The sequence below is a fragment of the Nannospalax galili genome, unplaced genomic scaffold (assembly GCF_000622305.1).
Source record: "Nannospalax galili isolate Female #2095 unplaced genomic scaffold, S.galili_v1.0 scaffold15, whole genome shotgun sequence".
Lineage (NCBI taxonomy): Eukaryota > Metazoa > Chordata > Mammalia > Rodentia > Spalacidae > Nannospalax > Nannospalax galili.
In genome coordinates this window covers 5,659,899-5,678,779 of record NW_008337322.1, presented here as the reverse complement: position 1 = coordinate 5,678,779, position 18,881 = coordinate 5,659,899, and the positions used below count along the sequence as shown (strand labels likewise).

At 45.9% G+C, this 18,881-nt stretch overlaps 1 protein-coding gene across 1 annotated transcript in view; it reads left to right on the top strand.

Moving 5' to 3' along the window:
* Positions 1–18,881, top strand: part of Fhod3 (formin homology 2 domain containing 3) — a 224,969-nt gene that overhangs the window by 40,952 nt on the left and 165,136 nt on the right. The window contains exon 3 of the mRNA XM_029563291.1: positions 17,114–17,225. Coding sequence (XP_029419151.1) covers positions 17,114–17,225 — 112 coding nt within the window. The remainder of the gene's footprint in view (positions 1–17,113; positions 17,226–18,881) is intronic.

Below are 18,881 nucleotides of genomic sequence, written 5' to 3'. Positions count from 1 at the left end.
TTTGTTTCAGAAGAACAAGGGGCAAGAGACAGGAGGAGAAGGGAAGAGGGAGCGTCGGACAAGTCTGGAGACCACAGGGGAGGAAAACAGACCACGGTGGTGGCTTACACCTATAACCCCAATGCTCAGAGGGTGAGACAGGAGGACTGCTCAAAGTTCACGGCCAGCCTGGGCTATAGTGTGAGACCCTGTCCCAGAAAACCAAAAGGAAAAAGAAGAATAGAAAAAGAATTGAGAAAAAAATGGGGCAACAAGCCCATTGCTCAGCCACTAGCCCATGGCACCACCAGTCTGTTCATTTTTCTTTGGAATCATTCTGCAAGGAAAGAAAAGCAGGAGAACATGGGAACATCCATATTACATTTCAAAATAACATGAGAAAACATACGAGCAAAAGCTTGGGGAAACTCAGCAGAGGAGGCTTGCTTCCCTGGAGTGTCTTGGAACACTGGCTTGATCTGTGGTCCTTTGGCCCCTGGGCCTCTCCTCAGTCTCTGTCTAGTTCCCCATTTGCCTTCTCCCCAGCCACTGGCTTGATCAGTACTCAGCCATCCTGACAGGTGGATTTCATTGCCATCTTTCGTTTGTCCCAAGAGCAGGCCTGCGATGCTTACAGACTCCCAACAAATCCAGGCCAGTCAGCTTGTGACTTGACGCTCATGGTGCTGCTGGAAAGGTAACCCCCCTGGTGATACCTGTGATGAGTGGCCCATTCACCGTGATTTCAGACAAGACCTCACACCATCCTACTGGGTGTGCTCAGTTCTAGGCCAGCAGCCAAATGTGAACAGCGGTGGCCACTGGGAAGTGTCGTTTCAGTGCAGTTCTCCCAAGATGCCCTCTTCCTAACACAACCTACTGGTGTCCCCTTCCTCTCTCTCACCTGGGTAGTAAAGGATCTGGTGCCCCAACCTACCCAGGGCCCTTAGGTTTGGAGAATGAAGCCTCAGTTCCTTCCTAATACACACAGATTGGGCAGTTCAGCCACTGTAAGTGTTCCCAGCTCTGAGTCAGGAAGGCAGGGAACCTGGGTCCTAACCTTTACAGTTGACAGAATCTTGTTCTCTGAACTCAAGGGTTTGTCTTGACATCCTTCTGGCTTTGCCTTATGCAGGCACAGCGTTGATAAAGAAAGACTGCTTAGGAAAATCTTGTTGCTCTGTTTTCATAATTCCTCATTTTTCTCCCATGAAAGGCAACAAGATGTGCTCTTGCTGTCTGCCAGAGAGTCACTTTGCCATGCACAAGTTCAGTCACTGGAACTTCTAGCCAGAGGAGAAAATGATGAACTTGCAGCCAAATAATGACTTTTAAGAGAAAGCTCAAAATGTTTTTAACAAAGCTTCTCTATTTACAAGAGTACATCTCTAAACTCGTCAGTCAGAGGTAGAGGCAGATGCCCATGCAGTGACATATTGCCGGGTGTGGCCCTTTTCTCTCATTGTGTCTAAAATTCTAATTAATTGAGGTAAGAAGATTATGTTTGTACAGCTTGGTCTTCCATCACCTTCACATAGAAAGCCTGCCTCTCTGTCTTTCATGCTGGGGGAGACCTCCTTACCAGTGCTCCAGGGATGCTCTTGATGTTAACATGGAAATCACCCTCTGTATTTCTGTCTACCTTTGCTCGCCCTGCTCTCTCTTTCTGCCAACCCCACTGAATCTCTTTCTTCCAGCTGTGCACTGGGCTGCTGACCAGAGATGAATGGGTTTCCTTTGCACTTGTGTGAAGATAGGGCATGCTGTCCTACCTCATATAACCCAGCTAATATAGAGCAGAATAAGGGGAGCCCTGGTCATATCCCCTTCTCTCTCACATTCATTTCATATTCATTCATTCATTCTCTCTCTCTCTCTCTCTCTCTCTCTCTCTCTCTCCCTGAACATTTCTTATTAGAATGATGAAATAAACAGAATTCAAGCCATATGGTATATGGAATGTAGGGACAGAGCGGGGAGAAAGTGGCAGGGTCGGGGGGCAGATCAGGGCAGTTGATATGAAGTTATGGGGCCTGGTGAAGTGTGGCAGCCCAGAGGAAATTAATGTAGAGACATCTTTAGAAGCATCTTCTGAGGTCTGCTTTTCTAGATGTAGAAAACTTGAAGCATGAATTAAAGGAGGGTCACAGCTGGGAGCTGGTGGTGCCTCAGGCAGGAGCAGGGGATTGGGGTATTTTCGAGATATATTTTGAAGAAAACATCCCCAAGGGAAGCTGAGCAGGGCCTCCAATGTGCGCAGGGCCCCCTGTGTCCAAGAAATGAGGCTGGTTGAGGGGGAGAGGAGACTGGGGAGCTTTTGGTCTTGAAGTCACAGTATAGTGTCACTGATGTGTGATCACTCTGGTGGCCCATATGTAGGCTGGGGTCTGAAGTGCTTTCTTGTTTCATAAAGTTATAGAATCCTAGCTGTGGAGAATGGTATGTCAAGTTAAAGATGGTCCTGACATCACGTGTCACGTTCCCGATACATGTAGAAACGGAGTGTCATTTTGCCATGTGGTTCAGCCATCATGGGCGCCAGAGTTGCTGGGAAGTCTTTCTTACTGGGAAGCCATCTTCATCTTGATCTTTACCAAACACTGTGTGAGCCCTGCTTGCCAGACACTCAAGATTCCTGAGGCAGCTGCACAGAGCATTTAAATGATGCTGTCAGAGACTGGAGAGATAGCCCAGTCACTAAAGAGCTGTACAAGCACAGGAATCTGAGTTCATCTTCCAGAACACTTTTTAAATTGAGTATATTAGTGCACTTGTAATCCCAGCACTTCGGAGATGAAGACAGGCAGATCCCTGGGGCTTGCTGGGAATAAATCCAGGTGAATTAGAAAGTTCCAGGCCAATGAGAGACCCTCTGTCAAAACGTAGAGGGAGGAGGGGGAAACTGGCTCAGTGGTAAAGAGCAGGTGATGCTCTTTCAGAGACCCTGAGTTCGGTTCCCAGCACCAGGTGGCTTATAACAGCCTGTGATTCAAACTCCAGGGGACCTGATGCCTCCTTCTGGCCCCCATGGACACTATACTTGTGTGTACAAACATTCACACACACATAAAATAAAAATAATAAATTGTTTTAAATATTTTATTATTTTTATTTTATGTGTATGAGCGTCTTGCCTGCATGTATGTGAGTGCACCCATTGTAATGCCCAAGGAGATCAGAAGAGGGCGTCAGATCCCCTGGAACTGGAGTTACAGATGCCATGTGTGCTGGGATTTGAACCCGGGTCTTCTGCAAGAGCAGCCAGTGCTCTTAATGGCTGAGCCATCTCTCCAGCCCCTATTTTCCCTTTCTTACTGTGAAGCAATTCCCGGCTAGAATTAAGGAAAAGGAAATCACCTAGCTCAATCCATCCCTCCAGCCATCATCTATCCAAAGTTGAATAGTTTCCGATCCACAGTAACAAATTTCAGGGACTAGGTATACAGAAGTCACAAGACCACTCTGTTCCCTGCCTTCGTGGAGCTTACAGTCTAGTGTTAACAAATTAGAAATAACATGTGTCCTAAGGAAGTGTGGCTAAGCCATTACTAGACTGGCATGGAAATGGGTCAGCTGTGCTTTCTAATTGATCTTCAACATGAACCCTATGAATAAATTAGTGAAGCAGAGCAGAGGGGGCAGGGGAAAAATGGTTCTATAGGATACTGTGGGCAACCTGTGCAAAGGTCCTGGGACAGAGAGGAGGCACAGCCTTTTCTCATGGAAGGAGGTTCCTGGGATACTCCCCAAGTTAGTCCCTGTGTCAGTCAAGACAGGCATTCAAGATCTGGGTATTTTAAAAAATATAAGTTAATTTCAAGATGTTACTGGAACTGATCTTTGTACCTGCAGTTCCAAGAGCCTTTCATGCTGCAGTGGTTATCCGGTCCACGATAGGCCTTCAACAGACTGCTAAAACTATCTCACATGAGCTTTGCTTGCTGCTTGGTGTGGTGGCTCCATCCGCCTCCCCTTCTGCGTCTTGGATGGGCTGTTGCTGGCATCCTACTTCTCCTTGCTACAAAGAAAAACTCCCCACCCCTGTATTTCAAGCCACGTGCTTCCCCTGGCAAGCCCAGTTCCACTGTAGGCTCAACACCAGTTACAAGGTTAATGATTCTTTGGATTTTCCTTTCTTTTTTGTATATATGTGTGTATGGTGTGTGTGTGTGTGTGTGTGTGTGTGTGTGTGTGTGTGTGTGTGATTGTGTGTATGTATAGTCACATTAACATGGGTGTGCTCCCAAATGTGGAAGCCAGAGGTTGGCCTTGAGTGTTTTCTTAGGTTTCTGTCCACCTTACATATTGAGGTGAGTCTCTTACTTGAACCTGGAGCTCACCAATGTGTGTGTGTGTGTGTGTGTGTGTGTGTGTGTGTGTGTGTGATTGTGTGTATGTATAGTCACATTAACATGGGTGTGCTCCCAAATGTGGAAGCCAGAGGTTGGCCTTGAGTGTTTTCTTAGGTTTCTGTCCACCTTACATATTGAGGTGAGTCTCTTACTTGAACCTGGAGCTCACCAATTTGACTAGTCTTAGCTAACAAGCTTGTTCCAGAAATTCCGTCTCTGCCTCCCTAGTCTGGGATTACAGACAGGCCACCGTACCTGTATTTACATGGTTTCTGAGGATCCAGACTCTGGTCTCCCTGCTTATGCAGGAAATGCTTTACTGCTGAGTCATCTCCCCAGTCCTCTGTTTGGATTTTTTCTTATCACCAGTTTGAGAGCAACATTCTCTGTAGCATTCTATGTAAGAAAATATCTATTTATGGATATTGCTTTTTTAAAAACCACTGTAAATATATTTAACAATAGATCTGCCCAGTCATTGGATTGCGGGCAGCTTGGCCAAAAGGAGTTATCAGAACATTAGTTTCTTGAATTATGCTATTGTCTTAACTTAATCCTGGATTTAAATCTTGTGTCTGTTACTCCAAATGATTTGAATTAATATGTTTTCTTTGAAAAATATTTTATTTGGGGCTGGAGAGATGGCTCAGCAGTTAAGAACACTTGCTGCTCTTGCAAAAGACCCTGGTTCAAATCCTGGCACCCACATGGCAGCTAACAACCATCTGTAACTCCATTTCCAGGGGATCTGATGCCCTCTGCTGATCTCCCTGGTCAGTGCATGACATGGATGCTCTTACATACATGCAGGCAAAACATCCATACACGTAATAAAAATAAATAAATAAAACATTTTAAAATTATTTTTATTTTATGCATATGAACATATTGCCTGCATGTATGTAAGTGTACCACATGCATGCATTGCCCCCGGAGTCCAGAAGAGGGTGTTGGATCCCCTGGAACTAGAGATATGGCTGGTGGTTGTTAGCCACCATGTGGGTTCATGGAATTGAACCCAGGTTCAATGGAAGAACAGCAAGTGTTCTTAACTGCTGAGCCATCTCTCCAGCCCCTAATAGACATTTTCATTAAGAGAAATTGGGTTAATATCAGTTTTCATAATGAGGTTAATGATAATGGATTGAAGAAAAAATCATGAAGTTTAGTGGTTCTCATACCTCAATATTATTAAAAATAAAAATAGCATTTCAAAATTTTCATGATTATAAGTTTGTATGAAACTTTAAGTAAAATACAGAACTGGAGAGCTGGTGCAGCTGTTAAACGCTCAGGCTCACAACCAAAAAGAAAAGTAAAAACAAAAAAATACTACCTGGAGATCCTACTACATAAAGATTATTAATTTGGAAAACTTTATTTTGAGTTTTCCTTGAATTTTTCTTTTACAGTAGTCTCTAGACGCATTATAAGCATTTCCTGTATTGCGGTAATATTTAAAATATGATTCAGTGCCTGCCAACGATTCTGACCTGTGACTGCGCCATGACTCATTGGAACTCGTTTTTCTCATGTTGCTGATCAAATAGCCTCTGATTCGGAGTCATATTTAAAAAGCATTAATTCTTTTTGTTTTCTGGTTTTTAAAATCTTTTATGGAGCTTTTGTACATTTGTACAACAGTTCTTAATCAAATTTAGATTTAGACCCCCTTCCCAATCCATATCCCCCCAACCCCCCACTGGACCTCATGTATTCCTCATGGATGCATACATGTTAAGTCTTATCCTGTCAAACATTTGAGGTTTTTAAATTTTTTTATTGAATTGTTGTGTATTTCATACATAAACCATCTTTATATCGCCTTCCCCCTTCCCGTTTGGAAGTCTTATCCTGTCAAACATTTGAGGTTTTTAAATTTTTTTATTGAATTGTGTATTTCATACATAAACCATCTTTATATCGCCTTCCCCCTTCCCGTTTGGTACCCTCCCATAGCCCCTACCCCACTGGAGTTCATACATTTGGTCATTTGTATTAAGGCCTATTATGTAAAATTAGTGTTCCAAGCTGTCCCTCAGTACAAGTTGATCCACTGGGGTTTAGTCAGCCTATCTAGAGTCTCTCTCTTCAAGAATATCAGCTCTTCCTCACTCAGGAGTAATCAGCTGCCGATAATTCTTTGACTAAGATTGGGGCTTGCTGTTTATTTCCACAGTTCTGTGCTGGGTTTTTGTCTAAGTTTGCATGGGTCTTGTGCATGCTGACACCATTGCTATAGGTTTGTATTAGGAGGGTCCCAGGTGCCTGTAGGATTATTTCCATATGGTCGTACACCTCCACCCTGGCTCTTACACAGTCTTTCTGCCCCCTCTTCCATAATGGTCCCTGAGGCCTGGGTGGGTGGAATTTGATATAGGAGTCCTGTCCAAGGACCCACACTCTGCTGACTCTTATTCTCTGCATTTTGGCCATTTGTGGCCTTTTGTGCTCCTGGCCCTCTGTTGCATGAGGGAGCGTCATTGATGAGAACTGAGAAAGGCATTAGTGTTCTCTTCATCCCTTGTTCTATGTTCCATGAGTCTTAGATGTAGAGGTTGCATCCTAAATGTGTCACTTAGGCTTGGGCAATTCACAGAGAATCTCTGTGTGTGACCAGTGGTGTAACTCTGTAATAATCTCTGTCTGTTGAAAAAGAAGCTACTTTGATGGGTGGTGATTGGGATACTTGTCTGTAAATTTAAGGATCCATATTTTGCACATAGTAAGAACTTACATTTGTCTAGGGCTGTGTCTTGGGTTTTCTCTAAGATTATGACCTCTCCAGCTATGTGTATTTGGCTAGGTTTATAGTACCAGACTTGAGTTCCCTCCCATGGAGTGGGCTTTAAATTTAGTTAGGTAACTGTTGATTACCCCCAAGATAAAAGTACCATTACTGCACCAATGTTATTTGATGTGGTTTTTAGGTCTTGAAGCTAGGATTGGACCATCAATTGATGTACCAGCTTGGGTAGTGCTCTTCAGAGCTGTGAGAGCCAGCTTTGAGGGGAGGTGGCTTCCAGGTCAGTTCGAGCTCCATTGTTCCAAATCCTGTTTTGGTTTTGGAGGCAGGATCTCCCTGTAGCCTCAGCTGGCCTAGAATTCCCTGTGTAGACCAGGCTGGCCTCAATCTCACAGAGATCTGTGGAGTGCTGAGATTAAAGGTGTGCACCACCATGCCCAGATAAGGAGCATCATTTTTAGTATCCTTATTTAGTAGGTGAAGTTGCATTGAACTTTTTATCAACATTCCATTTAATAAGATTTCTATATTTCATTGGGTTTTCATGGCATGCTTATATGTATGACACTTCGGATATGAGAACCACTGTCCCCTGTAGAGGTGTTGTTGCTCTGTGGCTCCCCTGCCTGTTTACACCCAGAATACTACCTAGAGCACTATACCCAGAACACTGTACCTAGAGCACTGCTCTCAGGGTGCTATGCCCAGAATATTAATTTTAACAAATTTAATTTGTTTTGTGTGTGGAGGGCTGCACATATATGTGTGGGTGTGTTGAAACCAGAGGTCAACCCTGGGTGTCATCCCACAGTATTTTTTGAGACGGGGGACAGACCCACATAAGCTAGACTGGCTGGCCAGTGGGCCTCAGGGACCCTCCTTTCTTTGTCTCCCCAACACTAGGATTACAAGCACATACCACGACACCCAGGTTTTTTTTTAAACATAGGTTCTGGAGATTGAACTGAGATCTTCAAAACCTGCATGACAAGTACTTCATCAACTGAGCTGTCTTCCCAGTTCCACAACATACTTGATGTCTTAGGCCAATCTCAGTGGGACAGAGAGGGTTTTAAAGCAGGTTTTGCAAGCTTGCTTGCTTTTGAAAGGCATCAGAGTGAGAGACCAGAGGGTCAGGCCAGGTTGTAGCAGGGCAGCCAGCAGAGGCCTTTCTGCCAGGAGCACAGCTCCCTCAGCCCGTTCTCAGATGTGTGACTTGAGGGAGTTGAATTAGGTTTCCACCATTCTGAGAGGCCTCTCTGCAAACAAGCCTTGCAGTTTAGTTATTTACAGATGTTTTTTCCCTATGAAGGTGAGAAACAGGCAGAGATGGAACTTTGATGCATCTGCCCCATGGCTGGAAAACCCAGCTATATTCTACCAGTTAGAGAATGAGTCAAATTTGGTGATTCTAAGCTGGAAGATATATTTGGAGGAATGCAAAACCTCAGAGTAGCCAGTATACTTTTTCCAATAAAAACATTTTCCGTCTTCTGGAAAGGTGAGGACAGAGGCTTAGCAGAGGCAGAGGTGCTAGAGCCTATGCAGGAGGTATCCTGCAGCCTCCAGTCCTGTGCCGGTGTTGGTAAGCCCCTTCTCCTGAGCTTCTGTCTCTTTCTGCCTGGCACCCTTCTGCACCCACTTCACAGAGAGTCGTGGTTGCCATGCCCTCCTGACAGCACACTCACCATGCTGGCATGTTTCCAGCACGGTTGTTTAGTGAAGAAAGTTCTTTGACCTTGATTATTACATGGGAAATAGCTTTCATGTTTCCCCAAGGCTCATGTTTTGAAGTGATATGAAAGATGGGAATCTCCATAGGCCAAGGGCAAGAATCAGGACGGTCTGTGCTTTCTTTTGACTTCTTTTAGATATTGGCTGTGTAACAGGTTTTTAGAGCTTCCCAGACTGTGAGGTTTTGTATCCCCAACTGGGCATGCTGCTTCTTGAAAAAGCACCCAAGCCTTCTGATTTATCCCCACCAGTTCTTCATTCTGCAAACACTGGCAAGTTATTTGGTTAACCCAGCATGTTCTTACAGGGCTTTGGTATTCCTATCCTCACAGTAAAAGAGTGAATTGATGTTATTTTATCAATTGGCTTGTCAATTGTTTTTTTACATTTTATTTGTTTCTTTTGTGTACATGTATGTGTGCATAACATGACATATGTGCAGAAGTCAGAGGACAACTCAGAGGTCTCAGCTCTCTCTTTCTACCATGTGGGTCCTGGGGATCAAACTCAAGTCATCAGACAAGGACCTTTACCTGCTGAACCATCTCTCAGGTCCTCCACTGACTTTTCACAATGATCTTGGATACATTCTGGAAAATTTAGCAATTTTCTGATGCTTGCACACTTCAATTTTTATTTATTTTATTTTTATTTATGTGTATGAATGCTTTGCCTGCATGTTTGTAAGGGCACCACATGTGTGCAATGCTCCTGGAGGCCAGAAGAGGGCATCAGACCTCCTGGAACTGGAGATACAGAGTCCAGTTAGCTGCCATGTAGGTGCTGGGAACAGAACTCTGGTCCTCTGCAAGAACAACCATCTCTCTAGCCTTGATGTTTGCATACTTCTTATTTAAATAAAGACCCCACAATTTTACTTCAATAATAATTTGCACCTCAATTGTTTTGTTATCTTAATGGTTTTGGATAGCTTTCTCTGTTTTACATTGTATGAAACATAGTAAAACCTCAAGGACTTCCCAGTCTCACTCTGGGCTACCTTATGGCTCACAGAGTCAGTGTCCTTTCTACACACACAGTGCCTTGTCAGAATCAGGTGGCTGTCAGGAGCTGAGGCTGGAGCACCGGCATTTGCTGCAGGTGACCTCCTGCCCTGGCCGATGTGCCAACCCTGATTACTCTAGTTCTCCGTGGACTCCTGCAAACCAAGACCCAGGGTTCTGTACTTGAGGTAAAATGTTTGGGTCTGTACTTTATTTCTGATGGTATCCAAATAACAGACAATCTATTAGAGGTTGGGAAGGGAAAGGTTTTGGAGCTTGAGATTTTTGTTGAACTGTTTCATAATTACAAAGGCCTTGGGACCCAGCCTGAGCTGTTTGCCTAGGAAGTCTCAACTTGAGCATATGGTATTGGAATACAATGTTAAATAAAGGCTTCTTAAAGATACACACATTAAGGGACTAGAAATTGTTTGTGGATGGGAGAAGGATCTCACTCTATGACCCACTCTAGTCTGGAACTGGTGTTATAACTTAGGATGGCCTCAAACTCAGCAGAGCTCTTCCTGCCTCAGTCTCCCTAATGCTGGTGTTGCAGGCAGGAGCCAGCATCCTGGTTTAGACCTTCCCCCAGTACTTAGTCTGTTCTAGAGTATAGGCAAACGTGTAAACAGGGTGGCAAGGCTTTATAGATCAAGCTGTCTTACACTTTCTAATTGAGCTTAAATGGCCAACACCCATCTATATAACATATATTTATGCTGTTTTAGTGGAAAATGAAACAAAATCACATATTTTTCTAACCCCTTTTGTAATTTATATTCTAAGGTTTGTAACTTGTTTTCTTTTTATGGTTGTTGAACTTCTGAAAAAGGAGTTAGCAATTTGCAGGGCTTTTTTTTTTTTTTTGGAATCCTTTCATTTCTACTTAATGAGCAGCATGTTTGACCTGCTGAGTATACTTCTCCTGTTTCCTTCAGTAAGTCCACTGAAATGCACAGGAAGTTCCAGTTCAAAAGTCTTAAGAAACTGTCCTGTATTCCTTTCCTAGATTTATAGTGGCTACATTTTATCTAAAATCTAGGCTCTCTAGTTCACACTCTTCCTGTGGGAAGAAAGAACCTCAGGAAAACCGAACCCCAGTAAAGCACTGTGTTGATACCACCCTCTGCCCCTCCTGGCCCAGCTTCTCTGAAGTGAACATGACCTTGAATCCAGAGCTATGTGTAGGTTATGGAGGCTCTGTCTTTGGTTTCTTTCCTGCTCACTTAACAGGAACTGATGTTCCCCCAAAGCCTCTCAGCCTGTGTTTTATGATGATCAGTACAAGTTGTTGGGTGTAGCAGACACTGGAGCTCGACCCAGTCACCTCTTAAAATACTAAGTCTTTGTGAAATAAATATGGCAGCTGCAGGTTCCTGGTCTTTCACCTCCTCATATACAGAGATGATCACAGAGTCCTGTTTAGCTGTATGTTTTAGAATAACATAAGACATCACTTCCTGGGTCTGGAAATGTAGCTGAGTTGGTAGAGTGCTTGCCTAGCATGCACGAAGCCTGGAGTTCAAGGCCCAGTACTGCTTAAAACTGAGCTTGGGGGTAGAGAGAGTGCTCTTGCAGAGGACCTAAGTTCAGTTCCCAGCACCCACTTGGTGGTTAACTCCAGTTCCAGGGGATGCTATGCCCTCCTCTGACCTCTGCAGGCATTGCATGCATGGATGGATGTCAATATATGCAGACAAAACACTCATAACACATAAAATAAAAATAAATTTAAAAAAAACAACAACTAAGTTTGGTGTTGCACACTATAATCCCAGCAGGGGGAGGCAGGAGGATCAGAAGTTCTAGGTTCATTCTCACCTATAAAGGGAATTTGAGGCTAGCCTGGGATATATGAAACTATATAAAACAAAAAACCAAAAACCAATTTCCATAGTTATCTTTGTTACAATGGGCGAGTTCAAATAGAATACTAGTATTTCTTAGAATCTAAATAAGGTACAGTTAACAAAGCCTAGAGGCACAACCTAGAGCCCCGGGATGCTGCTTCTCGTGGTATTACTGGGGTCCTAAGGCCATTCCACAACTCTCCTGCTCTGTGGAAGGCAGAAATGGCTGGCTAGATCCAGCTCTGAGCCTCCAAGATGATCAACCGCACTAGTAGAGCTGCCCACTGAGGACACGCAGTGTCCCTCATGTGGGTAATGCTGTCTGTCCTGTGGGGTGGTCCAGGCCCTCTCCAGCAGCCAGTGGTCCTCTCTTGGAGTAGAGGCAAGGCTGTGTTATGCCCTCAGGACCTCACAGGGTGCCACATATCTGAAGGCACCGCTGACAGAGGATCACAAACAGGGCCGCCAGTCCACCCCACCGAGGTTTAGCATGCCTTCTCTGATAACCTTGGCAGCAGTCCGGCAGGACTTGCGGAAGTGGGAGCTTGCTCTTCTCCATAGCTGGTTTGGCTCTGAGCCATGGCGCTGACTGCTTATGCTGTACCCATTCCCCCTGCTTCATGACCACTATACCATCCCACTGAGTCACAGGCTCCATGAGAAGGAGAACAGTTCTTTTTGATTTTTTCTTGGTGCTGGTCAGGCAGGCAGGTGTTCGAGTCATTGTAGTGAAGCCTTCATTAGAGCAGGAAGGGGCTTCTGGCTGAGCTGAGCTGAGAGCTGGGCAGTTCAGGTTGGAGTGACACTTTGCTCATGTGTCTAAGAAGCCACCAGGGTCTGAGTCATGCAGTGACGTGTGCTCTGGTGTCCATGTGGCTCCTTCACACCCCCTCCTTTGGGATGTTCCTTCCTGCTGCCACCTCAGGCCCACCTCTCCCAGTGGTGGTTTGCCCATGTCCTTCATGCAAATGTGTCTATGACAAGTGCAGGAGGAAACAAAGACTGTCTTTGTGCTGCTAGGGAATCAAACCCAGGACCTCATGCATGCTGGGCAAGCACTTTACCACTGAGCTACACCTCGACACCAAGGTTAGATTTTTATGAGCTTTAGAAAAAGCAATTGGACTTTGAGGACTGGATACGTGACCCCTGTGATGGCTGCTCAGGCTTTGGAGGGTCATGATTACATTCCAGATGCACAATGGTATCTAATCTGAATTATTTCTGAATAAATGAAGGTTTGCTGTAGAAGCCTTTAGAAGTAACATACCCTTGTTCCTTTCAAGGCTACACAATACTGCTAATGTGGAATTTTGGAGGAAGAGCGCCGGATACAGCTGATGAGTTCTGACATGCTTTCAATTAGTATCAGGCATTTGGCCTCAAATTAACGTTGTGATGCTCTCATCTCTAAAGTACATTAGCTATCTAATGTGTTTGCTATTCATTGGCATAGTAAAACTTTTGAAAGCAAATAAACAAACTCAACAGAAACCAAACTCACAGAATTCCTAAAATTAGGAATCATGAAAGTATAGGAATTAAAAAAATTATAATGCCCAAAGAGTTCTAAACAGAGTGTTTCCAGTACAAGAAAGGAAGGCATATTTCGGCAGGTCGAGACAGATGAAAAGGAAGACTTTCCTGGGAGACAGGTTTCTCCATCAGAAGGGAGCGAGGCTCAGGAATTCTGGGTGCCCGGGACCCTGCAGTCAAGACCCATGGCTCCACAGATGCTCAGGACCCTTTATGAGACTGGCAGAGGGGCCTGCTGAGACCAGCTTGCGGGGGCATTGGGGAGAAGCCAGGTTCCTTCCCAGGAAGGCATTTTGAAGGCTTAAACCACATAATGATATTCTACCTCCGAGGAAGTCACCAAGCCTGGACTTGCTAGGTTTTTATTTACTTGAAGAAATTTCTCCAGCTTTAAACATACAAAGCACAGTTCATTCTGCCAGACCTTCCCCTGGCCCCCTCAACCTTGTACTTGTTGAGAAAATACTCTGGAATTTGGCCTCTTCCTAGGCAGGAAGGAGGGGAGAGATTGAAGGACTAGTTAGAAGAGTAAGAATCCTTTTAAGTATTTGCAGCCCCCCGACCCCCAAAACACTCAGTTCCTTGTGTGGTGAGAAGGTGGACGGAGGTAGAAGCCTAGGGAAGTGTGCTCTGTGTTTGACTGTGGGGGGACCTTAGTTTGGCCAGGTACTACATCCTGCTCCACATCACTATGATGGTTTGGAAGGAGACACCTCAGTGAGAATGTGCCGCTCTGGCCTTTACACATAGTTCTAACTCGGTGGCTCCTCCTAGAAGAAATGTCAGATTTTCTGCTGTGTGGCTTGTGTTCTTACCAGGTGCTATGGACAAGCAAAGGTGTGTCCAGTTAGTTCCCACATCTGTAGGATCCTTAGAGAGAAGCCCACTAGTCATGGATCGGAGAGTCCGTTTTAAATTGTGTCTGTACTGAACACGCATAGATGCTTCCTGTCAGAGTCCTAAGGAACACAGAAAAGCAACTGTTCACATGGAATTTGTATCAGGTATTATAAGGAACTTAGAGGTGACTTCAAATATTGAGGAGGATGGGTGTGGGTGTACGTAAATGCTATACCAGTTTTCAAAAGTGACTCAGAGATTCATGGGTGGGTTTGAGTGTCCATGGGGGACCTGGAGCCAGTCCCTTGGGGGTAATGAGGGACACCTCCATAGTGAGCTCAGGTCATGGTCAGAACTTACAGAGAATGATACTAGGTCATGACCTAGGGGCTCCTTCCCAGGGAAGTGTTTTCCTCAAGGGAGATTTCTCAGACCTGAAGGTGTGTAAAGGCCATTCCCAGAATGCTGGCTCCAGGAAGAGAAAAGAACGAGTGAGAAGGTCCTGAATTAGCAACGAACTGTAGTTTGGAGGATGAACATCAGGGACACAGACGGGACACTTTGAAGGCTACCACTGTGGTCCTGGGTGGAGAGTGAGATGGACAGGTCTGACACACTGGTAGATGGATTCTGGGGACAGGGTGAGAGATGTACAGATGACTCCCTTAAGTCTCCATGCAGGGCGGGCCTGGTAGTGAGGTGGGGGCTCTGGCAGGAACAGGCCAGGCTGGGAGTGGCAGGTGGAATGGAGTGAGAAGGAAGGAAAACCGAGAGTGATGTTTTAGCCACCATGCAGCTGACGTATTGATTAGCATCTAAGAGGAGGTGCTAACATCAGAAGACCACCTCGCTCTGGAGTTGGGCAAGGTCTGAAAAATAACATTAAGCATTCAATCTTAGACATACTTTAAAACCCAGGGACAGTACCGACTTGCTCTAGAGCATGTGTGGAAAGAGGAAGAATGGACATCCAGGTGGAAACTCTGAGGTCATCTCATAGCCATGTTGGATGCTCTGGAAAGAGCAAGTGAGGGATTGGCCACTCAGGTGGGACTAACAGCAAATCCCCTGATGAAAGCAACTTGAGGAAGGTTCATCTTTGGCTCACACTGCAGTGACGTCAAGGTGGCGGGAACTTGAAGCCGCTGGTCACACTGTGGTCACAGTCCGACGGCAGAGGTACATGCTGGTACTCAGCTCCTTTTCCGTTTTCATTCAGTCTGGGGCTCCAGCCCGTGGAATGGTGTTGCACACATTTAGGGTGACTCTTCTACCTCAGCGAACCCAATCTAGAAACTCCTCGCAGACATGGCCAGAGGTTTTTTTTCCTGTGGTGATTCTAAGTCCCATCAGGTTGATGATCGCAGGGAGTCACTGAGAACTTAGGAAGTAGAGCCGCAGGCTGTAGTAACCCTTGGGAGATGTTTTTCTCTAAAGGGGAAGGAAGGACCAGGCACCAGCTGGAGAGAGATGTGGGACCAAGGAGAGGTCAGGTGGTTTCCCAGTGTGGCAGCAGAGAAAGAGCCAAGGGGGTGGAGGTGTGAAATGGCCGTGGAGACGGGAGTTTGGGCCGCTTTAAGCTGTCCTATGTTGCACTAGTTTCTTTTCTCTTTGTTGTGACAAAACACCGAACAGATGCAACTCGGGGGGAGATGGATTTTATTTTGACTCGGTTTAAGAGGATGCCGTCCATCATGGCTGGGGAGCGAGGCAGCTGGACCTGCTTGGTCTGAGGTGGCAAGAACTGGCCACCCCGCTCCTTTGCATCTCTGTGGGTCAGGAATCAGAGGCGAATGCTAACTCTCAGCTTGCTTCCTCCTTTTTCCTTTTCTCCCCACCCATGCTCCTAGCCCGTGGGATAGTGCCATCCACATTTAGGGTGACTCTTTCTCCCTCAGTTAAACCTCTCTGAAGCGCCCTCACAGACAAACCCAGAAGTATTTCTCAGTCTCCAGGTGATCTAAAGCTGATCAGTGGGGTAGACACTGAAGAGTACATCACATTGCTGGACTGTAATGCAGCCCCTGCTCGAGCGTCTCTCACTTTACCCTTCAAGTCTCTCCATGCTCCTGTTACCATGGTGATGTGAGCAGATGCCTCTAGAGACCCTGGGTTATCTCCTTGATCCAGGAAAAATGAAGAATCAGGGACTGATTCTCTACTCTCCAAGCCAGGTGTAGTTCGTGGGGAAAACAAACCCCTTTCCCTTTAAAGAGTTCCCATGGGGTTGGCAGTACTTGGGATGAGGTGGACAGCCCAAGGTTGGCTTGTTGTTTCTGAGTCGTGTCGTTTGAACCCATCTCCACAAGCTGTGCATGGTCCTTTCTTGAGGAATAGACACTTGGAGGGAAGTAGGATAGAAGGAAAGGGAGATTTGAGGGTTTTCAGCAGCAGCTGGGAAGCAGGACGCTCAGAGCCCTCAGGACAGATGGAGCTGGAGTCAGGAATGTATGGAAGCTTCTGTTGAGTGATACAGGTTCTCTCTGAGTGATTTGCTTACCGCCCTCCTTGAGGGTAAGTTCTACTATGGGAAGGGAAAATTCGGCTGGGTGCAGCTCCTCACAAATGCTGAGACATGGGCCAGGGACTATGAGTTCAAGGCTGCAGGCATCCTGTTATGCTTGATTTTAAGAACTGGAGACGTGGCTCAGGTTCCTGTTCACCCAAGCTAGCTGTTGTGGCCTGGTGCAAGTCATTTAACCTGTTGTGCCTGCCTCCTCCCCAGGAAAATAGAAACTGTGGCTTTGTTGAGACCAAATGAAGCCCTCAGGTGTGAACACTGGGGCCAAATGCCCCGGTTTTTAATTTTGGTTCCCTTGATGATTAGCTGTGTGACCATGAACAGGGTACTCTATGCCTCGGTTTCCTGATCTTTACAATTGGGAGGGCACTAACACCTGTCTGCTGAGGTATCCCGGGAGGGGTGGGTGAGGATCTAATGAAGGAATCTGGGTAGCCCTGGGAGGAGCATCAAGGTCCCCTGAGCACTGGCCATTGGCTGTGCTGGGGGAGAACTCATGCAAGTGGACAGGCTGTGTCTGCCCCTGGGTGATGGCTTTGTCTTTTCTCCAGTTCCGCCTGGTGGTGAAGACGGCCCTCAAGCTGCTGCTCGTCTTTGTGGAGTACTCGGAGTCCAATGCACCACTTCTCATTCAGGCCGTGTCTGCCGTTGACACCAAAAGAGGTGAGCAGTCCTTGCCCCAAGACAACCAAGGTGACAGTGTCTCACACAGCAGGGCTGTCCTGTTCTCCAGGTTGGGGAGTCCTCTGTGTGCAGACAGCTCCCCAAAGGAAGCATCCAGGGTGGTAAGCACACAGAGATTAGGGCTAAACGTGACATCGCAATGAAGAAAGCGCTCTCAGCCATGACAGATCACTGTCGGTTTCCTTACTGCCTGTCTGTCCACTAGACTGTGTCCTCCTCAGGGCAGGGGCTCTGTCCCCCAGCTTGTTGTCCCGGTACCCAGCTGCCCTCAGCGGGCAGGCATGCTGCCCAGGTTTGGAAAAGGGTGAATTCTGTGAGCTAAGAGGGATGACACATACCTGCAATCTCAGCACTGAGGCGATTGAAGCGGGAGGATCGTGAGTTTAAGGCCAGCCTGCACTACCTAGCCAAGCCCTGTCTCAAAAAGAAAAAGGAAATAAAAATCATTAAGCGTGAGTTGTACATATGGATTGTACCATGTTGTGGCCCATAGAGTTGTGGAAGCCTGACCCTAAAATGCTGGGCATGCATTGTTTGGTATCTCGGCCCCCCCTAAGACCTAGTTACTTTTACTACTACACAGACTCAGTGAGATAAGGAAGAAAAAATTTGGATAATGCTTTATTTTTCCTCTTTGTAATCATCAAAGTGATACTTCCTTTAGAAAATTTGGAAAACTCAGTCTAAACAACTCAGTGTAAACACTACCAAAATCACTTTCGATATCAGCAGGTGAGTATGCTAACATGGTGGTATATTCCCAGCCAGCTCATGCATACGTGTGTACAAGTCAGCCTAGACGTGGCTGTCCGGAGGAAATGAGGGGTCCAGGTAGCACTCTTGATCTGTCATCTTTGGTGTGAACACATAGGCAGATGCCAGCCTTGGACACGGTCAGTCCAGCCCAGAGGTAACTCTAGGTCACACTATAGGCATATGTAAAAGTGGCAGGACTTTGTGCAGGGTCGGGGTCTGGAGTCTGGAAGGTGGGTCCCAGACCACAGCAAGTTGGCATGCTGTGCCAGATATGAAACACCTTATGATCAGAGCAGGTTGAAGGCCAGCTCAAGGTCTTGAAGAAGTACAGTCAATGGCTCAGAGACCATATCTGGCTTTTCTTGAGCCAGGCCTTCAGATTTAAGGCAAAAAGTAGGGTATTTGAGAAGTTGTTGAGTGGTCATTTATCTTTGCAGGATGTGTGTTCCATCTCTTAGCTCTGGGGTTACTTTGGGATAATGGTCACAGTCTCTGTTCTCCTTTCCTGACTTTTGGGTAGCCCAAGGCCTCTTGTCATGGGGCCATGGCACTGGGGCAGCCTTCTGATGGCTTTGGGGTTCTCCTCTGGCCTTTTTGAGTATGAGCTCCAAGCATCTTTCCTTGGAGATCTCACTGTATGAAGGGCTTGTTGCAGAGAGGGAATGACACTGAGATGAACCTGAGGCTTTGTTCCCAGTATCCAACCGTCTTCCTCTCCCTGCCTGAGGCTTCCACTGTCTTGAGTCTGTCCACCCAAGACAAAATGATGGCCATCTTTTCTCAATTAGTAAAAATGCAAAAAAATCACATAGATTGTTTTCTCAGCTTGGTGGGTTTTGCCTAACAAATTTAAACCTTTGGCAGCTTCTGTCATCTGCC